Source organism: Poecilia mexicana, unplaced genomic scaffold, assembly GCF_051168715.1.
Source record: "Poecilia mexicana isolate PSO_F unplaced genomic scaffold, ASM5116871v1 scaffold_4, whole genome shotgun sequence".
Lineage (NCBI taxonomy): Eukaryota > Metazoa > Chordata > Actinopteri > Cyprinodontiformes > Poeciliidae > Poecilia > Poecilia mexicana.
Window position 1 is genome coordinate 1028731 of NW_028263373.1, and position 20457 is coordinate 1049187.

At 39.8% G+C, this 20457-nt stretch overlaps 1 protein-coding gene across 2 annotated transcripts in view; it reads right to left on the reverse strand.

Annotated features, from left to right (window-relative positions):
- LOC106925616 (uncharacterized) overlaps positions 1-20109 on the reverse strand; it is an 87652-nt gene extending 67543 nt beyond the window's left edge. Inside the window, exon 1 of one of the 2 annotated variants that reach the window (XM_088004689.1) lies at positions 19736-20109. In XM_088004689.1, coding sequence (XP_087860815.1) covers positions 19736-19743 — 8 coding nt within the window. In that variant the 5' untranslated portion in view covers positions 19744-20109. The remainder of the gene's footprint in view (positions 1-19735) is intronic. The other variant, XM_088004688.1, reaches the window with a different exon arrangement.
- Positions 20110-20457: the final 348 nt, after the last annotated feature.

The window sequence follows — 20457 nt, forward strand, 5'->3', positions numbered from 1 at the left end:
AACCATGATAGATGTAAAAACACTTTCTGCTAGCTGGCTAGCTTGCGAGTTTTTCTCCTCCCTCCATTTCCATTGCGGGAACCACCAACAGTTTCTGCTAATATAGCTGCTAATACACCTTCACTAGCAAGCAAGAGTATATTAGCAGCTAGCTAGCAGTAGCCTCCAGCGCCTCGAGTCGCAGAACGTAATGAAGTGACTCAAACGTTTGACAGAAAAGTCCCATGAAAAAAAACCTTTCTAGAATAAATGAGATTAAATCTTCCTGCTACAACAAAACTTAAGACCTTTGATTAACGTATTTAAGACTTTTTACTACATTAAAGACTTTTTAAGGCTGCACAGACTGCCTGTATTTAGTGCATTTTAGTGAACCGATCTAAAAGTCCTGATACTGAAAAACATTCTAGATCTGTGTCAGTGAATGTGCAGATCTATCCAGTCTAATTCTACGCTTTGTGCTCTGAGTGATGCCATTCTTCATTAATTATTTTATGTTATATTCAGAGTTCCTAATTTTACTTTCTGAATGATTTGAAAGAAGTTTGTTGAAGTTTATTGTTGTTTGACCAAAGCAGTCGACCTTTTGTGTTTGTCAGTTTCTTTATTAACTCCTGAACAAATTAAAGTTGTTTTTACATGTTTGACTGAAGCTGTTGGTGTTTAAGGGAGCAAAGTTATCAGATTTGTGACTGTTTTAATGAAACAGAAACATTTTAAGTCAGTTCAGCTGTTTCTCGGTATCAGCCGATACTTAACCTCAGATATCGGTAGCTGAAGTGTAAAAGTGGATCGGTTCGTCCCATTCATGTTGCCTTCAGGTCTAAAACTCAGAGATAAACATGTATTAAAGCAGACTCTGGGCTGGGGAGCCAAAAGCATCATTTTAAAGCTCATTTCAGTGAATCTGATGAAGCCTACATGTATCTGAAGCTTGTTGATGTGGGTATTAGTAGAAGAATGGCTAAATAAAGAGCCTGCATTTTGTTTATCTCCCTGCCAAACACACGCCACTGCGGATCTGGGAGGTTGAAAAGCGGCGGGCTCTTTGTCACAACAATCCTATAGAGGCCTGAACCAATGACAGGAAGGCAGGCGGCGGCGCGGAGGGACGGGAGGCCGATTGTTTCAGCGACTCATTAATTAATTTCCCTCCCATCATTTATCCTGGAAGCACTACATAGGTCTGGGAGGTATAGGTAATGATACAGGAGTGGAGACATGAATACTGAGAGAGCGCATCCTGTTCGCCGTCAGCGCGGCGCCGAGCAGCTAGCTGTCACACAAAGACACAATGAGGCCCGGCAACAAACAGCCACTTAAAAAAACAGCCTGGCAACTGAGAGCAAATTCAATTAGAGAAGTAATTAGTAGATACAGGGCCAGGCGGCGGCGGCGGCGCCACAACACAGGAATTAACGGGCGCGGATAGGAGGAGGACGCTGTCATAATTAAGAGGCAATCACCTATGTCAATGAATACCTAAAAAAACACAAAACTATTAATTCAGTGATCAAAAATATTTCAGGAGAAGATTAATACAGCAAATTCATTTTAAAAGACTAATTTCTGGAAAGATAGCAAGACAATTGCACATAATGTACTTCGCCTGGCATTTATATTGCTAATTAAATTTTTTCTTTTTGATAATTTGCTAAAGGGCCGCTCATCCCTCTCTCTCCTCCACTGTGTGTGTGTGTGTGTGTGTGTGTGTAGCACTGGAGGCGGTGTTGCAGCAGTAGCTAAATATAAAGCAGAGTGCTGTCTCTCCGAACGCCTCGCTGCAAAACGCTTCCATGCATGATGCAAAAAAAGAAGGAAAACACAACATGAACAACAGCAAATATTCACCGCCTCTTCCTCCACCCGGCGCGTTTATCTCCCCGGCACCACCACCTCCTCCCCTGTGACTCCACACACACAAAAGGACCAGCAATTAAATTAGACGATAAGGATGTGAAATAAATCAGCAGGTTATTGATTGATTTGTCCCTCTCTTGGGGCGGCAGCAGCTATCATTTCACACCAACAGCTTCTCTATCACCAACTAATTACTCTGTTTCCAAAATCCCTCAAAGAGCCGGCGAGGTTTCAGACGACAGACAGAGCAGCTTCTGGAAAACAGAACGGGATTAAAATCATCAGAGGCTGAAAAACCAGAGGAATGTTTCTGATACGTCGGCCGAGAACCAGAGCGTTTGTTGTTCTCTAAACGTTCAAATAAAAAATAAAAAAAGCTGCTTACAAATGATTTACTCCAGCATTAGCAGCCTGTAAAGTCTCCAATTTCAGTGTTTTAATGATTACAGATGTGGCTCCTCAAGTAAGAGCAGAACTACTTCAACAGGTTTTTATTTCAGGTAGAAAGTAGCAAGAAATCACTCAGTAAGAGTCAAAATGAACTGATCAAACATTTAAAAATGACTCAATCAGATGGACCAAAATGTAAAGTTAAGTGGAAATTTTGGTGTTTTATAAAGAAAATGACAAAAGTTCATCTAAGTAAGAAAACAAACAAAATCAGGCAAAAGAAAATGTTTCTTTTAATAAGAAACTTATAAAACATTTACACAAACATCAGGGGAGTGTGTGTGTGTGTGTGTGTGTGTGTGTGTGTGTGCGTGTGTGTGTGCGTGTGTGTGTGTGTGTGCGTGTGTGTCTGGAGGATTTTGGTTAAAACATGTTTGATTTTCATTCAGTGGGAAGAAAATCCAGAAATTTCACTCAAGTAAGAGCAGAAATACTTTATAATAAAATGACTCAAGTAAAAGTGAAAAGTAGTAAAAATTCTCCTAAAATAGATTTTTTAAAAGTTTCTCCAGTAAATGTAACCAGATGCTTAGCTCTGGTCAGAAGAGGGCAGATAGTTTGTGATTTCTGAGAGAAACGAATGTTTTAAACTTTGCTCTGTTATGAAGTTGGACCTTCAGCCTCAAACTGAAAACAATCATATCATCTGCAAATAATATTAATATTTCAACTTTCCACTGATTTATGCCTGAATTGTTTTTAACTTGATAACTTATGTTCTAAAGAAGTGATTTAAATTCTTCTCACCAACTTTATTTTAACATTGTCAAGAAAATTCAACAACAGAGCATTGAGGTCACACAAAAAACATTGAAATTAAGAAAATAATGTCACATCTTTATTCTCGAAATATTAGAACTTAACTGTAATATTATGATTCTCATATCAAGACTTTATTTTTGAATAAATCTTTTAATGTGATGTGACTTCATTCTGTTATGAATATTATCTTATAATGTGACTTTATTCCTGTAAAACTTTGACTTTATTCTCAAATTATTAGAACTTTGTCTTAGTAAGATTTTATTAACTTATACATTTTCTTGTAATTTGACTACTTTTGTAAAACCACGACCTTTTTATCAAAATATTACGACTTCATTGTGATATTATTACGATTTTATTCTTGTATGATGTTTTTCTCATAATATTATGACTTTATTCTCGAATTTTATTAATTTTTTCTCTCAGTTTTACTCCGTCGTACAACTCAACTACAAATTAATGAAATGTGAAATACAAATAATAATAATTCAATAATTCAATCCAAATATGAAAATCATAACTTTGTGTCTAATGTAACAGTTTGAATTTCAGCTCCAGAGAGAAACATCATCTCATTTTTATTTTATCTTAGTAGAAATGAAAGCCAGGCTCTCACTGAGGAAGAGGAGGAGGAGGAAGAGCGTCCACATCCTCATCTTTAAATACAGATTTGGTTTGTTGGTCTTGGTGGGAAGAAACGAGGCAGATCTCCATATGCAGAATTTACATATTCATCTCTGACAGCCGGGTTTTATTCGGGAGCAAATGTGGAGAAAAAATATCCACTTATCTGTATCATGAGCCCGGCGACGGCTGAAGGGAGGATAACACTAATATGGCCTCAGATTGTATGCAGGACTAGTTGATGCTATTTACTGAGGAAGGTAGATGATGGACAGGAGGGCGAACGGAGGGACGGAGACGGACATTAAGTGGCCTTCCAAGCCTCTGGATGCTCCTTTAAGAGCCAATTACCGAGCTAATGGAGCTAATGCCAGGGATGAGTCCGGAAGATGAGAGGAGAGGCAGGCCGACGGGAAAGCCTTGACACCGAGACAAACCGCCGGCGGAGCAGAGGACGATTAACGTTTGCTAATCTGATGGGCGAATCTTCAGGCGTCAAACGTCCGGAAAGAAACCGGGACGGAGGGGGCACCGCCAAGCAAACACGTCTCGTTTTCATGATCCGTCATGTTCGGCTGCAGATTAAAAGTGTGATCTCCAGGCTTATAAACGATTTAGTCAATTACCAACGTTATCTAAAAACGCTTTAATTTGCCTTTCAGCGCTGCAACAGGGGCCCTCTGCGCGTCAATGAGGTGATTAGAGCCCAGATTGCTGCTTGCAAAGGCCAAAAACAGCTGCTGTCACCGACACCCGGAGACGTCAGCACAGGAGAGGAAACACTCCCAACTCGTCAAGACTTGGCATCTGAATAGTGAAGAAAGGGAAGAAGAGGAAGGAAAGGAGAAGATGCAGTTTAGATAAGACAGGAGGAGAAAGAAGAGGTAGAAATACCTGAGTTGGTCTGCTGCCAGCCAGCGCAGCGTGACAGGGAAGGCCCATCTGCGCTCCCCGACACTCAAGATGGCAGATGTAGAAGCAGATTGATTTTCATTCAGCTGTCATGATACACAAGTGGAAAAAAACACTCGCGAGCGAACACACTCACAATCACGGTGTTTGAAAGCTCTGTCAAGTGTCTGGGCCGCTGCTGGCACTCTCAACGAGTGCTAGCAAAAATCTCAGCGCCACATCTGGCGCTCAAATTAAATCATTTACAGTCCATAGTGAGGAGCTGCGTTTGGTGACAATACAGCCGGTGGGGAATCAGCGTGTTTTCTCCGAGCCCCGACACCAAGCGGCTCCTCTGGCGTCTGATTAGGCGCCGGCGGTTCGTGTTGCATAAAGTCTGGATCCTCTGCTGGCGCGGCCCCTGACACCTGCACTCCTTCCTCCGGGAGCCGCGGCCTCCATCTGCAGGTTTCATTCTGCGGCAGAACATCGTGTTTCCTCTTTTGCTCATATGAATGTTTACAAGGTCACAAAACTGTCAGCTTGAAATCATCACTTCGCCTGCAGAACTCCCTGAAAATCCTCCAAATTTTGAAACTTCTGTTACACTGCAGAACCGTCTGCTTAAACACGCTGCAGGTTATTATTTACATCCGGAAATGTTGTGTTTGCGAACAACACTGGAGGGCAAAAAGACGATTCGTTTACGTGCCGTCCGCAGCCGCGCTGCCGGGTTGAACTACTCCGTTAACAAAATGAAACCTGCAGATGTTGGGATTATTAATGTAGTGCAAAGCGCCGCAGCAGAGGGACAAACAACTCAAAATTCTTCCATTTTATCGCTTCCTGCAGGCTACACAGATTGTTGCCGTAGCAACTGACTGACAACAGCTCCACTAGCGCACCTGACGTCACGTTTCAACTGGCAGATTATTTCATTTACGGGAAAATGTCTTGCTATAAGTGAATTAATCTGCCAGAAACCTACTGACAAGCGCTTATATTTTGCTGAGAAGTTACTTGTAATCTAGTTTTGTCTTGTTTTATGTTTTCTGAACTAAAAAGTAGAGAAAACTACCTGGTAAGATTTGATGTTTTTGCAGTGAAACCTCTGATGTTTGTCGTCTTCCTTGAGAAAAAACCCACATTTTTCTCTCATGTTTCACTAAATCCCAGAGCATCGCCACTCTGATCCGTTTGACCGGCGCCGATTCTGCTAAATGAGTTTCAGTCAGATTGGAGTTGTGTGCTGAATACTAAGAAATGAGTCGGACCGGTGAGAACTCGTGACTCCGACCTCTGAAGCAGGATCTGACTGCGACCCAAACCCCGGCGCTCTGAAGAGCCGGCCGGCGTTTTAACGGGTTCACAGGAAGCAGCAGATTGGATCAGAAAGCACTCGGCTTCTCACGCTGCGTCTCTTGATCCCCATTTATTTATTCCTCAGCTGCAAACAAAGATATTTATACGCCTGCAGCTCTGTGATCTCAGTGATAAAGATGGAAGCCGGACTTCTCCAGCCTGTAGTGTTCAGGCTGTTACAGCCTGCAGCTCTGGGGTCAAAGGTCACGGTGGTCGGAGCAACCGAAGAAGGTCTGAGTTTCCTCTACAACATTCATAAAGATGAAACATGCAGCGTATGCTTCCTGTTACTGTCTGCAGGGCTCCAGTCAGGCTGCACTAAGGGACGAGTGGAAATGTTTTCTAGATCTGCACACGGAAAGAAAACAGGGTGGAAATTATTTCTATTTACAGACTTTATTAAGCAACTTTTTCTCTAAATGTTCATCTGTCTATATTTCCTTTTAGTGCAGCAGATAATTGGATATTTCAGCAAAATCATTCAGAAGAACCTCAGCAGTTTGTTTTTCTGGAAAAGTTCATTAGCCACTGAAAAGTTCAAAATGGTCATGAAGGAAAATGTATTTTTCACTACATTTGCAGATCACAGTTATAAATCTGACCACTGAAAACCTGCTGGCTCTTTAACCAAATGATTCCTGATCTCCTCCTGAGTTAAACATTAATATTGTTTCTAAATGAATATTAACTTGTTTTCTTTGCATTATTTGAGGTCTGAACTGGATCCCTTTCTTTATGTTGACCATTTCTCATATTCTGCAAATACATATACAACTTTTTGCTTGTAATTTCGGAGACATGTTGTCAGCAGTTCAGAGAATAAAATAATTTTTTTTATTTTACTCAAACATATAAAAAGTAGAATCAGAGAAACTGATCGTTTTGAGTGGCGTCTTCATTTCTCCAGAGCTGTAAATACTTTTTGTCAAATTATACATAATTGGACCCATAGAAATCATATTCATTGATATGTTTTTTATTGTTCAAGATGGCCGCCGTGGCTGTCATGGAAAATTAATTTTTGCTCTAAAATCACCAATTAGATGAAGATGTTTGTTGCCTCCATATTTTGATCTGAATATTTTGGTCCCTTTCTTTTCCAAATTGTCCGTCGTGGTTAAAGTTGCAGCTGCAGTGAGCTACGCTAACCAAAGGTTAGCTTCTCTAACCACTAATTCACAAAACTACAATCTTAACTCTAAACCTCTAAAAATGAGCATCAGCTAATGCTAACCATTATGACCACATCGTCTCCTTCCTGTTTCAGCATCTGGGTTGCATCTTGTGGCAATAATTGGTTTAAAAGGCTTAAAAACGGCAGCCATCTTGGAAAATGGCCGTCATCCGGAAATTCAAGAGGCTAATGAGAAATTAAAGCTCATTAGCTCATTAGCTTGTTATCTATTTTTGTTAGAAATAGATAACAAAAACACACTTAAATGTAAAAGTGGAACATTTTGACTTAATGCATAAAACCTTTTAGTGTAAAGTAACTATTGGTGTTTTCACATTTCCTCCTTGCAGCAAAGTTTGGCTGTAATGTTTCTACATAAAGATACATTAGATTTATTTCTTATTGGACTGAAGAAATAAAATTATTTATTCTAGTTTTTCAAACTGGATCGATAAAACATGGATGTCCATCTATTCGTGGATCAATATTTAAAAATTTGCCTGTTTCTGATTTAGGTTTTTTTTGATATTGTAGCTCCAAACTATTCCAGGACAATCCACATGTTTGCAGATTTTTTTATGGTACATCTAAAGTATTACAAAGAAAATGCAACTTGAGAAGCTGAAATACTGAGATTCATTTATTTTCTTTGTTCTGATTGGTTAAAACTGCAGACGTTGGCATCTGCTGTAGTTAAAAATGGTTTTTGACTGATTATATGAATATTATTGAGGTTTATTTGGTGTTTTAACTGTTTAAATAAAGAACTAGAAGCTTTTTCTAAAATAATAGTCTCAAGTATTTACAGATTTGAGCCAATTCTTTGCTAAAATCTGAAAATCTGGCTAAAAATCTGATCATGTTTTGTTGTGAAATTGTTTAAAGATCCATTAAATTGAAAACCATCACATGAGACGTTCAAAAATCAGGATTTCTTTTCCAGTTGAGAAGTTATAAGGTCATGAGAATCTGTCATGTTCAGACTTGGAAAATATAATTTTTCCCTGAATTCTGAGCATCCAGAAACGCCGAGACATTTTTCCTCCCAGCATTTTCTCTTGACCCAGAACACAAAGAGGTTCTGTTCCGAGAAGAACCGCTCTCTGGGATCGTTTCAGACTGAAAGGATCTGCAGAGGAGAAAGGTTTCCTCATGAAGAGACAAGAATTTATAGAGATATAACAATGTCTGGGTTATAATATTTGTCAGAAAAAGCAACATTTAAGAATCCAAACTTCTGCAAAGGCAATTAAAACATTCAGCCCAGAAAAATCCTTCATTAAGTTGCTTAATGCTGGAAGAGAAACAACAGCCTTTTCATTTCTGTTTTTCTGAAGAAAACAAGATTTAAGAGTTCAAAAAAAGAAACTGACTGAGTCGTTAATGCAGACTTTTCCTCCCTGTGAAGGTTCACAGCGATCCAGTGGCACTAAAAGCACAAAACGGGATTTAAAATGACAACCGCTGTGCTCAACATGTCGACACATTACAGGCGAGAACAATAATGAGGCGTCAGTCCAACCAATAAAACACATTAACCATGGCTTCCTCTGGAAGGAATTAACATTTAACACATTTATTAAACTTCTTCTTTCTTTTCAAGAGTTGATCAGAAGGTTTTTGAGGTTTTGGGAAACAGGAGAGAATGAGAAACAAAATCTAGTTTTTAGAGTAAATATCTTATTTGAAATAAAACAAAACTATCTTACAAGTAACTTATCAATAAATAGGAGCTCATTTTAAGCCAATATTTCCTCAATATTGATTAAAAAGTTCTTGTTCCATTGTCAGATAAATTCATTTATGCTACATGTGTCAAACTCGAGGCCCGGGGGCCGAATCTGGCCCGCCGTAGCTTTTCATGTGGCCCTCTAGACTCTAAATGATTTCAATAAATCCCTCCAGTTTTTCACTGATTTAAAAATTCACACAAGATCAACAGATGGACACAGTTATTCTGGTTTTAGTGCAAATCTTTCTCTAAATGGGTCTAAATCACTGGGATTAAGGTGTGGTCAGTGATCGATCGAATAAAAAGTCACATTTAACCTCATACATCAGCGCAAATATCATAAAAATTTCTTACAAATGTTTCTAAATTAGCACAAAATCTGTGATTTTGATTGCAAAAAAAGATCCTGGATGGACTGGTCAGTGTGAAAATATGGTCAAAATGATTTAATTTTAAGAAAACCTTATTGAATGCTGAAACAAACAGCTATTTATCAATATTTTAACAGTTTAACAGGTTTTATCAACACATTCTGGTGCAACCGGCCCTTTAAGAACATCAAAATGAAACTGAGTTTGATGCTCCTGTTATTACTGAAGTAATGGAACAAAAACTTTCCCACCAATATTAAGGAATTATTGACTTAGATGCTGTTGCTGGGAAGTTATCTATACGTTAGTTTTGTTGTATTTCTAATGTATTCACTAGAAATATTTAGTTTTTTGCAGTGTGGGAAGGAGCTGACTCCTGTGAGTTTGGGCCTTCTCGTCATCCATCATCATCGTCAGACAGCGAGGCCTTTGTTTGTCCTCCACCAAGTGGACTGGTCTGGCTGCTGGAGGACCGGGAAGACGTGTGTGTGTGTGTGTGTGTGTGTGTGTGTGTGTGTGTGTGTGTGTGTGAGGCCAGCTGAACCAGAATCGGCTCGACACAGACAGCAGTGTGAATGTGTGAGAGGAAGCCGGTTGACCTGGTGTCAATTAGAGCCGTATCGCTCGGTTCCCCGGGGGCCCGGCCGGCTCCCAAACATTAAATCATTTCATTCCCTCCGACCCGTCCGTCCCGCTCCAGAACCCCACGCTGACATTTCTGAAAACGATCCAAGTGGTTTTGGATTGTGACCATTAGCGTACGGCAGCAACGTGTCATTTACCGGCACAAATAACGAGCTACATGTGTAGAGATGTTGGAGAAATAACAATAAAACCAACATCTGATTAAAAGCTATAAGGAGAGTAAATCACATAGGACGGATGGAGACATTTATTTTTAATTAGTAAAGAATTATTAAAAATTAAAATCTTATTGTATTGGAAAACATTTGATGAAATAAGAAGTCTTCATCTTTTAATGCTAACGAGCTTCACAACAGTATTTATTGGAAGCTAATGCTAAACTAGCGCTACATTAACACTGTATTTAATGTAAATCTGGTGAAGGCAAATGCAAAGATGACCATTTTTAAAATCAGATAATTTCAAAACCAAAACTAAAAATAGTTTGAATTTAATTCAGTTTTGTGAAGCCTAAATGGACAACCTGATGATTATTTAGGTTTTAGCAAAGCAGAATTATGAGAAGCAATTAAAAACATTTCCAAAAAGGAAAAAACATCCTAACCTACTTATTTCCAAACAGATTGGAAAAGTCTGATCCGCTATTAAACTTCCTGCAAATTCTCAAACTGATTCGTAATAAATCCCATATTTCCGTTTTTGTTGTTTGTTGGTGGCAGACTCCAAATCAGCTTTTCCATAAAATCCTCTCTGACTAAATGTGACAAACTATTGTCGTTCTTTGTCTCCGTATCGCTCTAATCCTCTTTCTGCATCCCTCCATCCGTCCGCCGAACCAGAGGGAAGCGCTTCGCTGCTGACCAGCAGAGGCCCAACGCCTTACTGGAGGCCTAAGCTGTGTGGTCACATCTGTGTGTGTGTGTGTGTGTGTGTGTGTGTGTGTGTGTGTGTGTGTGTGTTAAACAGGGAATTGGCCTGTATGTCAGTAGGTTTTGGCCAACTGATCAGTGTATGTGTGTGTTTTGCTCCACTGGTCAGACTTGGGGGAAGGTTAGCCAGATTTGGCTGTGCTAGCCGTGTGTGTGACTCGTTGGCACCGGTTCACACCAAGCCGGGTTGCTGTAACACACACACACACTCGCAGGCATCCGTGTGTTTGCTTGGCTATTGTTGTAGGTATGCAGCAGATCAGTTTAAGCTTCATAAACCCATCATTGTGCAGTAAACCCGCCTCGTCTTTTATAACCTGTTTGTTTCTCTGTGTTTCTGTTGATTGATCAACAAATGGAGCCTAATTATGATGGAGCTTTAAGGAGATACTAATAAAAATTAAAAGATAAAATTAAGAGACTAGAGTCACAACAGTATGAGAATAAAGTCACAATATTTCTGGAAGTTTTATATAAACTAACATTTCTCAATAGAGATCAACGCTGCAGCTTCATGAATCAGGAAATGAATTATTGATAAAGACCAACTGTTTTAGCAGGAGGGCAAAGTGCACCAAATGTCATTTATATCTATTAAAGATGGACAATATATTAACAATATAACACACGTCTCATGTCTAAACTTAGAACTGTTTTTAAATGGATGTGAAATGATTGGATTTTATTTCACAGATTTCAAACATCAAGTTTTCAGAAGGAAACTTGGTTGTAACAAAGTTTTGTTCTTTGTTTCCAGAGGAAAATAATTTTCATTTTTCTCCCAAACTTCCAGTTTCTGTCAGGAATTTGTTGACAGACTTGATTTATGAGCAATAAACCAAAGACCAATAATGATCTTTGTTAAATTATGTCTGTATTATTATGTACATATAATTATGTCACAAGAGGAAACAGTCACATTTGTTTATTTTGTTAAAAAATAAGTGTTTTGAAGAAATGTGTTTTCTAAATGAAAATATTTACTGTAGATTTATGTCAAATGTCAGGTTTTAAATAGGAAGAATCACAGAATGACAGTTTGACTTTTATTCAACTTGGATGGTTGGAAACAAAAATCCTTTTCACATCATTTTCTTTTTCCAAACTTATTCAGATCAGGAAAACGATCTCCCAGTTTACAGAGCGCTGCTGCTTTAAGCTCAGTATATTTTACTATCAATAACATATTACAGAAATCAGAAAAGACATGAAGAGTCAAATGAACACAAACTGGAGTTAAAACTGCAGCTTCAAATTAATCTGTAAACACAACTGATGACAAGTTTGCATTTTCCTCACGCTGCAGAGAAAATAAACTTATTCTCAGCTGATAATCGTCTCCTAAAGCTGAGCTAACAGCTCTGGCTACACTGAACATAAAGCTAGCTTAGCATTTGATCAAAGTCCAGCTGTTTGCAGGAACTCAGAACCACTTAGAGCCCGATCCATAAAACACCAGCAACAACAAAGAGGATCCAGCTCCAGTGAACGAGCAGAGGCAGAAAACGTAGCGGAGGCGCCGCCCCTCCCTCTGAATAAAACTGCTGCTGTAATTGGTTTGAGAATTAGGCTGATAAAAGGCGGAGAGCCGGGCAGTAAATCCATTCAGCTCATCTGTTTACGACCGAAGCTTTTGAAGAAAAGTGTTGTTTGTGTTTGGTGTAAAGATTAGAGTCACAAAGCGTTATGGATTTGTAAAGTCCTTTTAATATATTTTTCTAATGATTGTTTTCAACCGCAAGAAAAAGTCAACTGACAAAGAAAAAGCTCAATAAATGATATCAGGCTCAGAGTCTGATGATGCTTCAGCAGTTTGGGTCCAAATTCACTCAATGTTTTCTCTTAAAATCCAGCAGCGAAGGAACGCCAAGACACAAAAAGTCTTCAGGTGAATTCACACAGGCTGGTTTACTCCGTTTAATCAACTCCAGTCCGGTTCAGTCCGGTTCATTTGGGAGAAGTGAATCAAACTGTCATCTGGACCAAAACTCTGATTCTGGTGCGTCTACAAACCTCGGTCTCTGTTCGATCGAAGTGAACTCTGGTTCTAATGCATGTGTGAACGCCAAACGGACCAGAGACCGCTCCAAAAGCAGGAAGTGGACTACAGCGCAGGGCATTCTGGGTAAATACAACCAAAAATGTGTGATTTTTCTCTTTTTCAAAACAGAAATCCTGCAGCTGCTAAATTCTGACACCACCATTTCTGTTTACATGTAATGAAGAGGGAAGATGGGCCCTGTGCCTTCAGAGGTTTTCATGCTGTTTCCCTCGATGATTCTTGGTGCAGCGCCCCCACAGGTGAGGAGGGGAACAGCTTTTTCAAATGGTTTGCACTACTAAACGAAATCTCACCAAGTATTTTTGGCCCAGTTTTTAGTGCAAATATCTTCACACACACTTGAATTAAGAGAAAACTGGCAAGTAAGTTTTCAGAAATAAATAGTTTGTTTTAAGTCAATACTTCCTTAATAATGATGAAGAAGTTCCAGTTCCACTGGCTGATTATTTCAATACTTTTTCATCAATATTAAAGTTTATTTGTACAGCACATTTCAGCAGCAAGGCGGATCTATGTGCTCTACATGAGAAGAACAGGACATGAAAAAGTCAGGAAGAAAACAGTCAACAATTGAACAGACACTATATGTTGATGAGTGCCATCACCAAATCATGCACATGAAAAATGACGGTCAATGTTTCATTTATTATGGGTCAAAGTCAACTTTAACCAGCTGGGCTTTTAATCTTGATTTAAAGGAACTCAGTGTTTCGGCTGTTTTGCAGTTTTCCAGAAGTTTGTTCCAGATTTCCATCTGATCCAGAACGCTGCTGCTGGAGTTCTGACTAAAACCAGGAGGTCAGAGTACATGACCCAGTTCTACAGCGAGAGAATAAACTTCAAAATACTGTTAGTTTATGAATCACTGAACAGCTTAGCACCTCAATGCATTAATGACCTGCTGTTGTCATAGCAACCTTCCAGACCTCTCAGGTCTTCTGGTTCTGCTCTGTATCCCCAGAACCAGAACCAGAACCAAGCATAGAGAAGCAGCATTCAGCTTCTATGCATCACAAAATCTGGAACAAACTTCCAGAAAACTGTAAAACAGCCGAAACACTGAGTGCCTTTAAACCCAGACTAAACCCAAATGTCAGAGCTGCTTTTGAAGCATCGTAAATGAAACAATCAACCTTTTGATGTGTAACGACGGACAAATATAAAGTTTCAGCTGTTAAAACTTGTGTGTTTGAGTGTTTCTATGATGAAAAGCTCTTTGAAATGTCTTGATGCTAAAATGTTCCATATAAATAAAATTAGATTTGATTTGTGGTGCATAGAAGCTGAATGCTGCTTCTCCACGTTTGGTTCTGGTTCTGGATGCAGAGCAGAACCAGGTCTGGGAGGTTGCCATGACAACAGCAGCAGGTCTTTAATGAGCCGTTCAGTGATTTATAAACTAACAGAAGTATTTAAAGTCAAGGAGTTGTTGACTTAAAACGAGCTTCTATATCTTGATGAAAAGTTGTTTGTAAGTTTGTTTCGTCTTATTTCAGGTGAACTGAGACATTTGCTCTAGAAACTAGATAAAAAACTTGGTCAGGTTGTTTCTGCAGGGTGGTTGGTTTGACTCAGAGCAGCCGAACCGGGCCTGCCGCACCATCAGGTGTGAAAACAGAAGCAACCTCTGACAGACTCAAGCACACGCAAACATCGACGCCCGCCTGCTCTCTTAGAAACCGGAAAAGTTTTCAGCCTCTTAAGTGTCCGGCCTTAAGCTGTATTGGCCTCTTCTCCTCCAGCCTCCACCACATCTTAATGTGTGTGATAAAACATCAGGGTGGAGGGAAGGGCAAATGATGTGCTTTTTTCCTTTTTTGGGCCAAAACAGCTAAAAGATGAGGATAAAGAACTGAGTCTGTGTGTCCAAGTGTTTCTGTCCACTGGCAGCATTAAGAACCCGTCCAGCTTCCTTTCAAAGCCAGCCACTTTGGTTGGACCGCAGCATCAGGGCCCTTTGTGCCGCCTCAATCTCTCCCCATCCCGCCGCCGCCCTCCCCCTGCCTCTCAGGCCGCCTGAGTGTCTGTAATGGCCAAGACAGGGAGGGTGGAAGAGAAAAGGGAATGGAGGAACGGAGCAAGAGAAAAAGAGAGCAAGCAGGAGGAACTGGAGGGTGAAGGAGGGAAGGGACAAAAGGAGGAGAGAGGGAAGCGATGGAGAGGAGAAAGAGGAGACACGGGAGCGGGATGCTTGGGCGAGAGTCTTTAGGGGGAAGCCAGGCGGCACTAAGCGTCTCTGTTGCTGCCCAGCCAGGCCTGCCGTCCCCCCGGGGATGAAAACCGTCAGCGCTCTCTTCTCCTCCGACGTCCACTTCATCCTCTCATCCCACTTCACGCACTTTCAGTTTCATCTGGATTCGGCCGTCTTGTCGAGGCCTTCCTTTGGATTCCTTTAAATCTATGAACCCGAGGTTGTCCTGTCCTCCTTTGTATTTACAGACTCATGAATGGGGAACAGATTTTCCCTCTGAGGCAGGGAGGAAGTGTCATCATTTCTGCCCCGATTTCAGGAATGAAATCAGGACAGAGGAATTCTGCAATCGAATGAGAAACGTGATTGTCTTTTTATCTTTATCCAAAAGATAAACACAATTTTATGAAGTTCCTTTGTCTTTCTTTAAAGATTATAAAACAGCAATAACTAAATCTTACAGAGTAACTTTAGAGCAAGAAATAAGAGCTTGTTTAAAGTCAATAATCTGCCAGTATGACTTTAAGTTGATGTTAATGAATTATTTGCTTAACCTTTAATCATATTTCTTGCTGAAAAGTTACTTGTAGTTAGTTTTGTCTTATTTCAAGTTTACTAAGATATATTACAGAGGAATATATTAAGAGGCTATTAATATATTACTATATAATATTAGGAATATTAGGTTATTACTCTTTCATGTAAAGGATAATGTTTGCAAAACATGTATTAAATAGAAACCAGAAAAATCTTTGGGTCCGCCCAACAATCCTTTCTAAAGACGAGTTCAGTCTCCGTTTTTTCACCGACTGAAAACCAAAATGCATCAAACTTCAGCTGTACGGCCTTTTACAAATATCCACTTTTGCAAAAATGCAACAGAGAAAGAAAGACGTTTACTTTTAAAAAATGTTAAGTGTGTTTGCTGATGCTGATAACAACATGCTACCATTAGCAGCTAATGCTGACAACATGCTACCATTAGCAGCTGATGCTGACAACAACATGCTACCATTAGCAGCTAATGCTGACAACAACATGCTACCATTAGCAGCTAATGCTGACAACATGCTACCATTAGCAGCTAATGCTGACAACATGCTACCATTAGCGGCTGATGCTGATAACAACATGCTACCATTAGCAGCTAATGCTGACAACATGCTACCATTAGCAGCTAATGCTGACAACATGCTACCATTAGCAGCTAATGCTGACAACATGCTACCATTAGCAGCTAATGCTGACAACATGCTACCATTAGCAGCTAATGCTGATAACATGCTACCATTAGCGGCTGATGCTGATAACAACATGCTACCATTAGCAGCTAATGCTGACAACATGCTACCATTAGCAGCTAATGCTGACAACATGCTACCATTAGCAGCTGATGCTGACAACATGCTACCATTAGCAGCTAATGCTGACAACATGCTACCATTAGCAGCTAATGCTGACAACATGCTACCATTAGCAGCTAATGCTGACAACATGCTACCATTAGCGGCTGATGCTGATAACATGCTACCATTAGCAGCTAATGCTGACAACATGCTACCATTAGCAGCTAATGCTGACAACATGCTACCATTAGCAGCTGATGCTGACAACAACATGCTACCATTAGCAGCTGATGCTGACAACAACATGCTACCATTAGCAGCTAATGCTGACAACATGCTACCATTAGCAGCTAATGCTGACAACAACATGCTACCATTAGCAGCTAATGCTGACAACAACATGCTACCATTAGCAGCTAATGCTGACAACATGCTACCATTAGCAGCTAATGCTGACAACATGCTACCATTAGCAGCTAATGCTGACAACATGCTACCATTAGCAGCTGATGCTGACAACATGCTACCATTAGCAGCTGATGCTGACAACAACATGCTACCATTAGCAGCTAATGCTGACAACAACATGCTACCATTAGCAGCTAATGCTGACAACAACATGCTACCATTAGCAGCTAATGCTGACAACAACATGCTACCATTAGCATGGTGCTATCGCACCAAGTCTTTCAAGTCAACAGAGACAGACAGAGAGGAAAATATTCCACATTTCATTCTTAGAATTAAAATGTTAAATATTTATTGTAATTAGTAATTTTAAGTTGTGTTACTTCTGACCTCCATCTTGTTTTGTCGCCTGGCAACGAACTGGATGTCTGTGACTCAGCGCTGAGAGTTCGGCTCTAGGAAAACCGACACGTCTGAGAAAAACCCAGGAAAGCTTTCACTTCTGAAGATCACTGTGTCCTAAACTAGCAGAACAAAATAAAATATTCCATCACGGGGGATTCAGAGTCCCAGACACAGCAAAACCCCACAGTCTGAGTAAATCAGGAGAGTAAACAGTTATTTCAGCTCAGTCTGATGTTTTACTTCACAAAGCATCAGATTCCTAAAAGTTTATCTGGCAGTTCAACGTGTTTACATCATAAAAACATCAGTAATCAATTAGGAAACAAGATATAAATATTAGTCAAACGCCATCATTAAAAATCAAATATGGTGATTAATGTTTCACTTACTACCAACTTTAAACAGGTGGCTTAAAGTCTGAATTTAAAGGAAGTTGGTGTTTCGGCAGTTTTGCAGTTTTCTGGATGTTTGGTACAGATTTGTGGTATTATTTTACTTATCAATTGCGACATTTAATTGTCTATTTTTTTTAAATAAATAAATTCATCCTGAACTCTCAAGAAATAAACAACAAAAAAATATATATATATTTTTTCTTTTTGCAATACCAGGCTGAAGTTTTTATTTGCTAAACTGTGACCCAAGAAATTCACATTCTTCAGCTACTGTCAACTCTCACAAGAACACGCAAACAAACACACACACACACACACACACACACACACGCACACACACACACACACACACACACACACACACAGGCAGTGGCCTCGGGACTAATTGCTAGATTGAAGCAGATTTTCTAGTTCAGTTCAGGGCTGTAATTGTGAAGAGAGCTGGGAGGAAAGACGGGGCTTCAAGCTGAGAGGACAAATCACCAGAGGCCGACGATTACATTGCATTGATGTTCACATGTCTGTGTGTGTGTGTGTGTGTGTGTTTGGGGTGAGGGGTTAAGCCAACCAAACCTCAGATCCAGGTTGCTGTGGCTCTGACCCCAGAGAGCCTCATACGAACCCTGCTGACCCTGCAGACACTCAGATCTGCATGCAGCCAAAAAATAAAACTCAACTTTCCCTCCAAAAAACATCCTGCAAATTTACCTCTCCATCAGTGGAACTAGAGCTTTTTAAGGAACTACTGACTTAAAGGAAACTCGTATGTTCCTGAAATGTTACCTGTACGTTAGTTCATTTTAAACCAATCTATGCAAATCTGTTTTAAAAAATTGAACAACAATATTTATAGGAAAAAAAAAGCAAAATTAAGATTTTTTTTCTTGAGAAAAGTCAAAGAAATTCTTGTCTGGATTTTCCAGCATCGGTTATTTGGTTAATGATTATGAAGAATTTCATAAACTGCAGCACCAAGATACAAGATCTGAGCAGCTACTTGCATGAAAAATAAAATAATCTCAAAATGTAAATTATTAACCTATTTAGTGTTTTTCATTATTTAAACAATTTGATTTTAGTCAGAGATAGATGACCTATGTCTATGTATGATTTAAATAATATTGATGATTTAGTGGAAAAATGTGTCAGATATTTGCAGTTCAGTGACAGAAACATTCATCACACAACACCAGGCATGACAGTATTAACTATTAATATGAAAATGGATCAGAACCGTCGATAAAACCAGTCCAAATCCACGTGCATGTCTAGAACTTTCCAACCCATCGATAAAAACTGACAACTGTAACACAGATCTGGGTAAATAAGTACATATTCAGTCTTTTCTGTCTTTTCCTTTGAGTTTCCTGCGAAGCGTCGGCTTTCGTTTCTGTTGCCTGACGTTAGAAACCCGACATGCATTTTTCAGCTCATGAATATAACGAGAGGAGATTTCATGTAGTTCTGTTCTCTGGTTCTGGATAAACCAGTTCAACATGGAAGGAAATTCATAATCATGAACATGAAACATAAACAGGAAACTCCTCACTTACAGCAGGAAATGATGCAACACTAAGCTAGCAGTTAGCTACCAGATAATATCGGTCCCAATATAGAAAACAGTTCTAGATCGAGTATCAGTGATAATATACCCGATCTATTCAGTCTGATTCTATGGTTTATTAATTATTATACATTATTTTCAGATTTCCTAATTGCATTTTCTGAACCATTTGAAAGAATATTTGTCAAAGTTTAATTTACACATTTGACCAAACCTTTTGTTTTAGTCAGTTTATCATTTATTTTACATGAATTGTTGCTAATCGCCCTGAATGAACAAACCAAAGTTGTTTTTACATGTTTGACCAAACTTGTTAAACTATCAGTCCAATAAAGTGTGAAGAACTAAATAAATTAGTAATTAAGATCATTTATGTCTGTGTTTAAAAGAAAAAAGTCAATTGTTTTTCTGTATCGGATCGGAATCAGCCGATACCAACCCTCAGATATCGGAAGTGAAAAAAATCAGATCGGTTCATCCCTGATAGAAACTCATCTTTGGGGCCTTCTGGAAGTTTTCACCAATCAGCTGATTACTCATGAAATGTTTCAGAGCGCTTACCTGACCATGATGTCACACTTGTCTCCATGACATCATCAGAGGTCCTGCCGTCTGATTGGACGTCCGCTGCAGCCTTACATCCAAAGCAGGAACAGGAAGCTGCTTCCCACAGTGGCAGAAACTCAAACATTTTGGTGTTTTTCTAAGCTTGTTTTAGATGATTTGACCAAATTTCCAGATTCTGAAACCTCCTTACTTAGAGGGAACTTGCTTCCTTTCTGCAGCTTTTTAAATAATCTCATCCCACTCTCCATCTTCCCTACCTTTCTGTCCGTACCCGCCCTCACACCTCCCCCGTTTCCGCTCAGTAGCCCGTTCCTGGAGCCAGTGGCCCCCGGGCCCCGGCCCCGTGGCCCTCGGCTCTCCCTGCCTCTCCTCCAGCCTGCCGCCTCCCTCAGTCCCAGCCTTCTGCTCTCCAGCTAGGAATGCTGTGGCTCTAGACATTTGGTCCGAGCCCCAGGTCTCTTTCACTGAGCCAAGATTAGTTCATAGAAAAACTCAACAATACGCCACTGAAAGCCATTGTTGATATTCAACATTTTTCACATAGCGGAGCAGAATAGACAATGCGGCAGCCGGGAAAGCCCGAAGCGGACTAGCATGGCTGATGGCTGATGGTATCTTACCGAACAAGGCCTTAATCCCTTTCATACACACACACACACACAAACACACATGCACAAACACACACTCACACACACACACACAAACACACACTCACC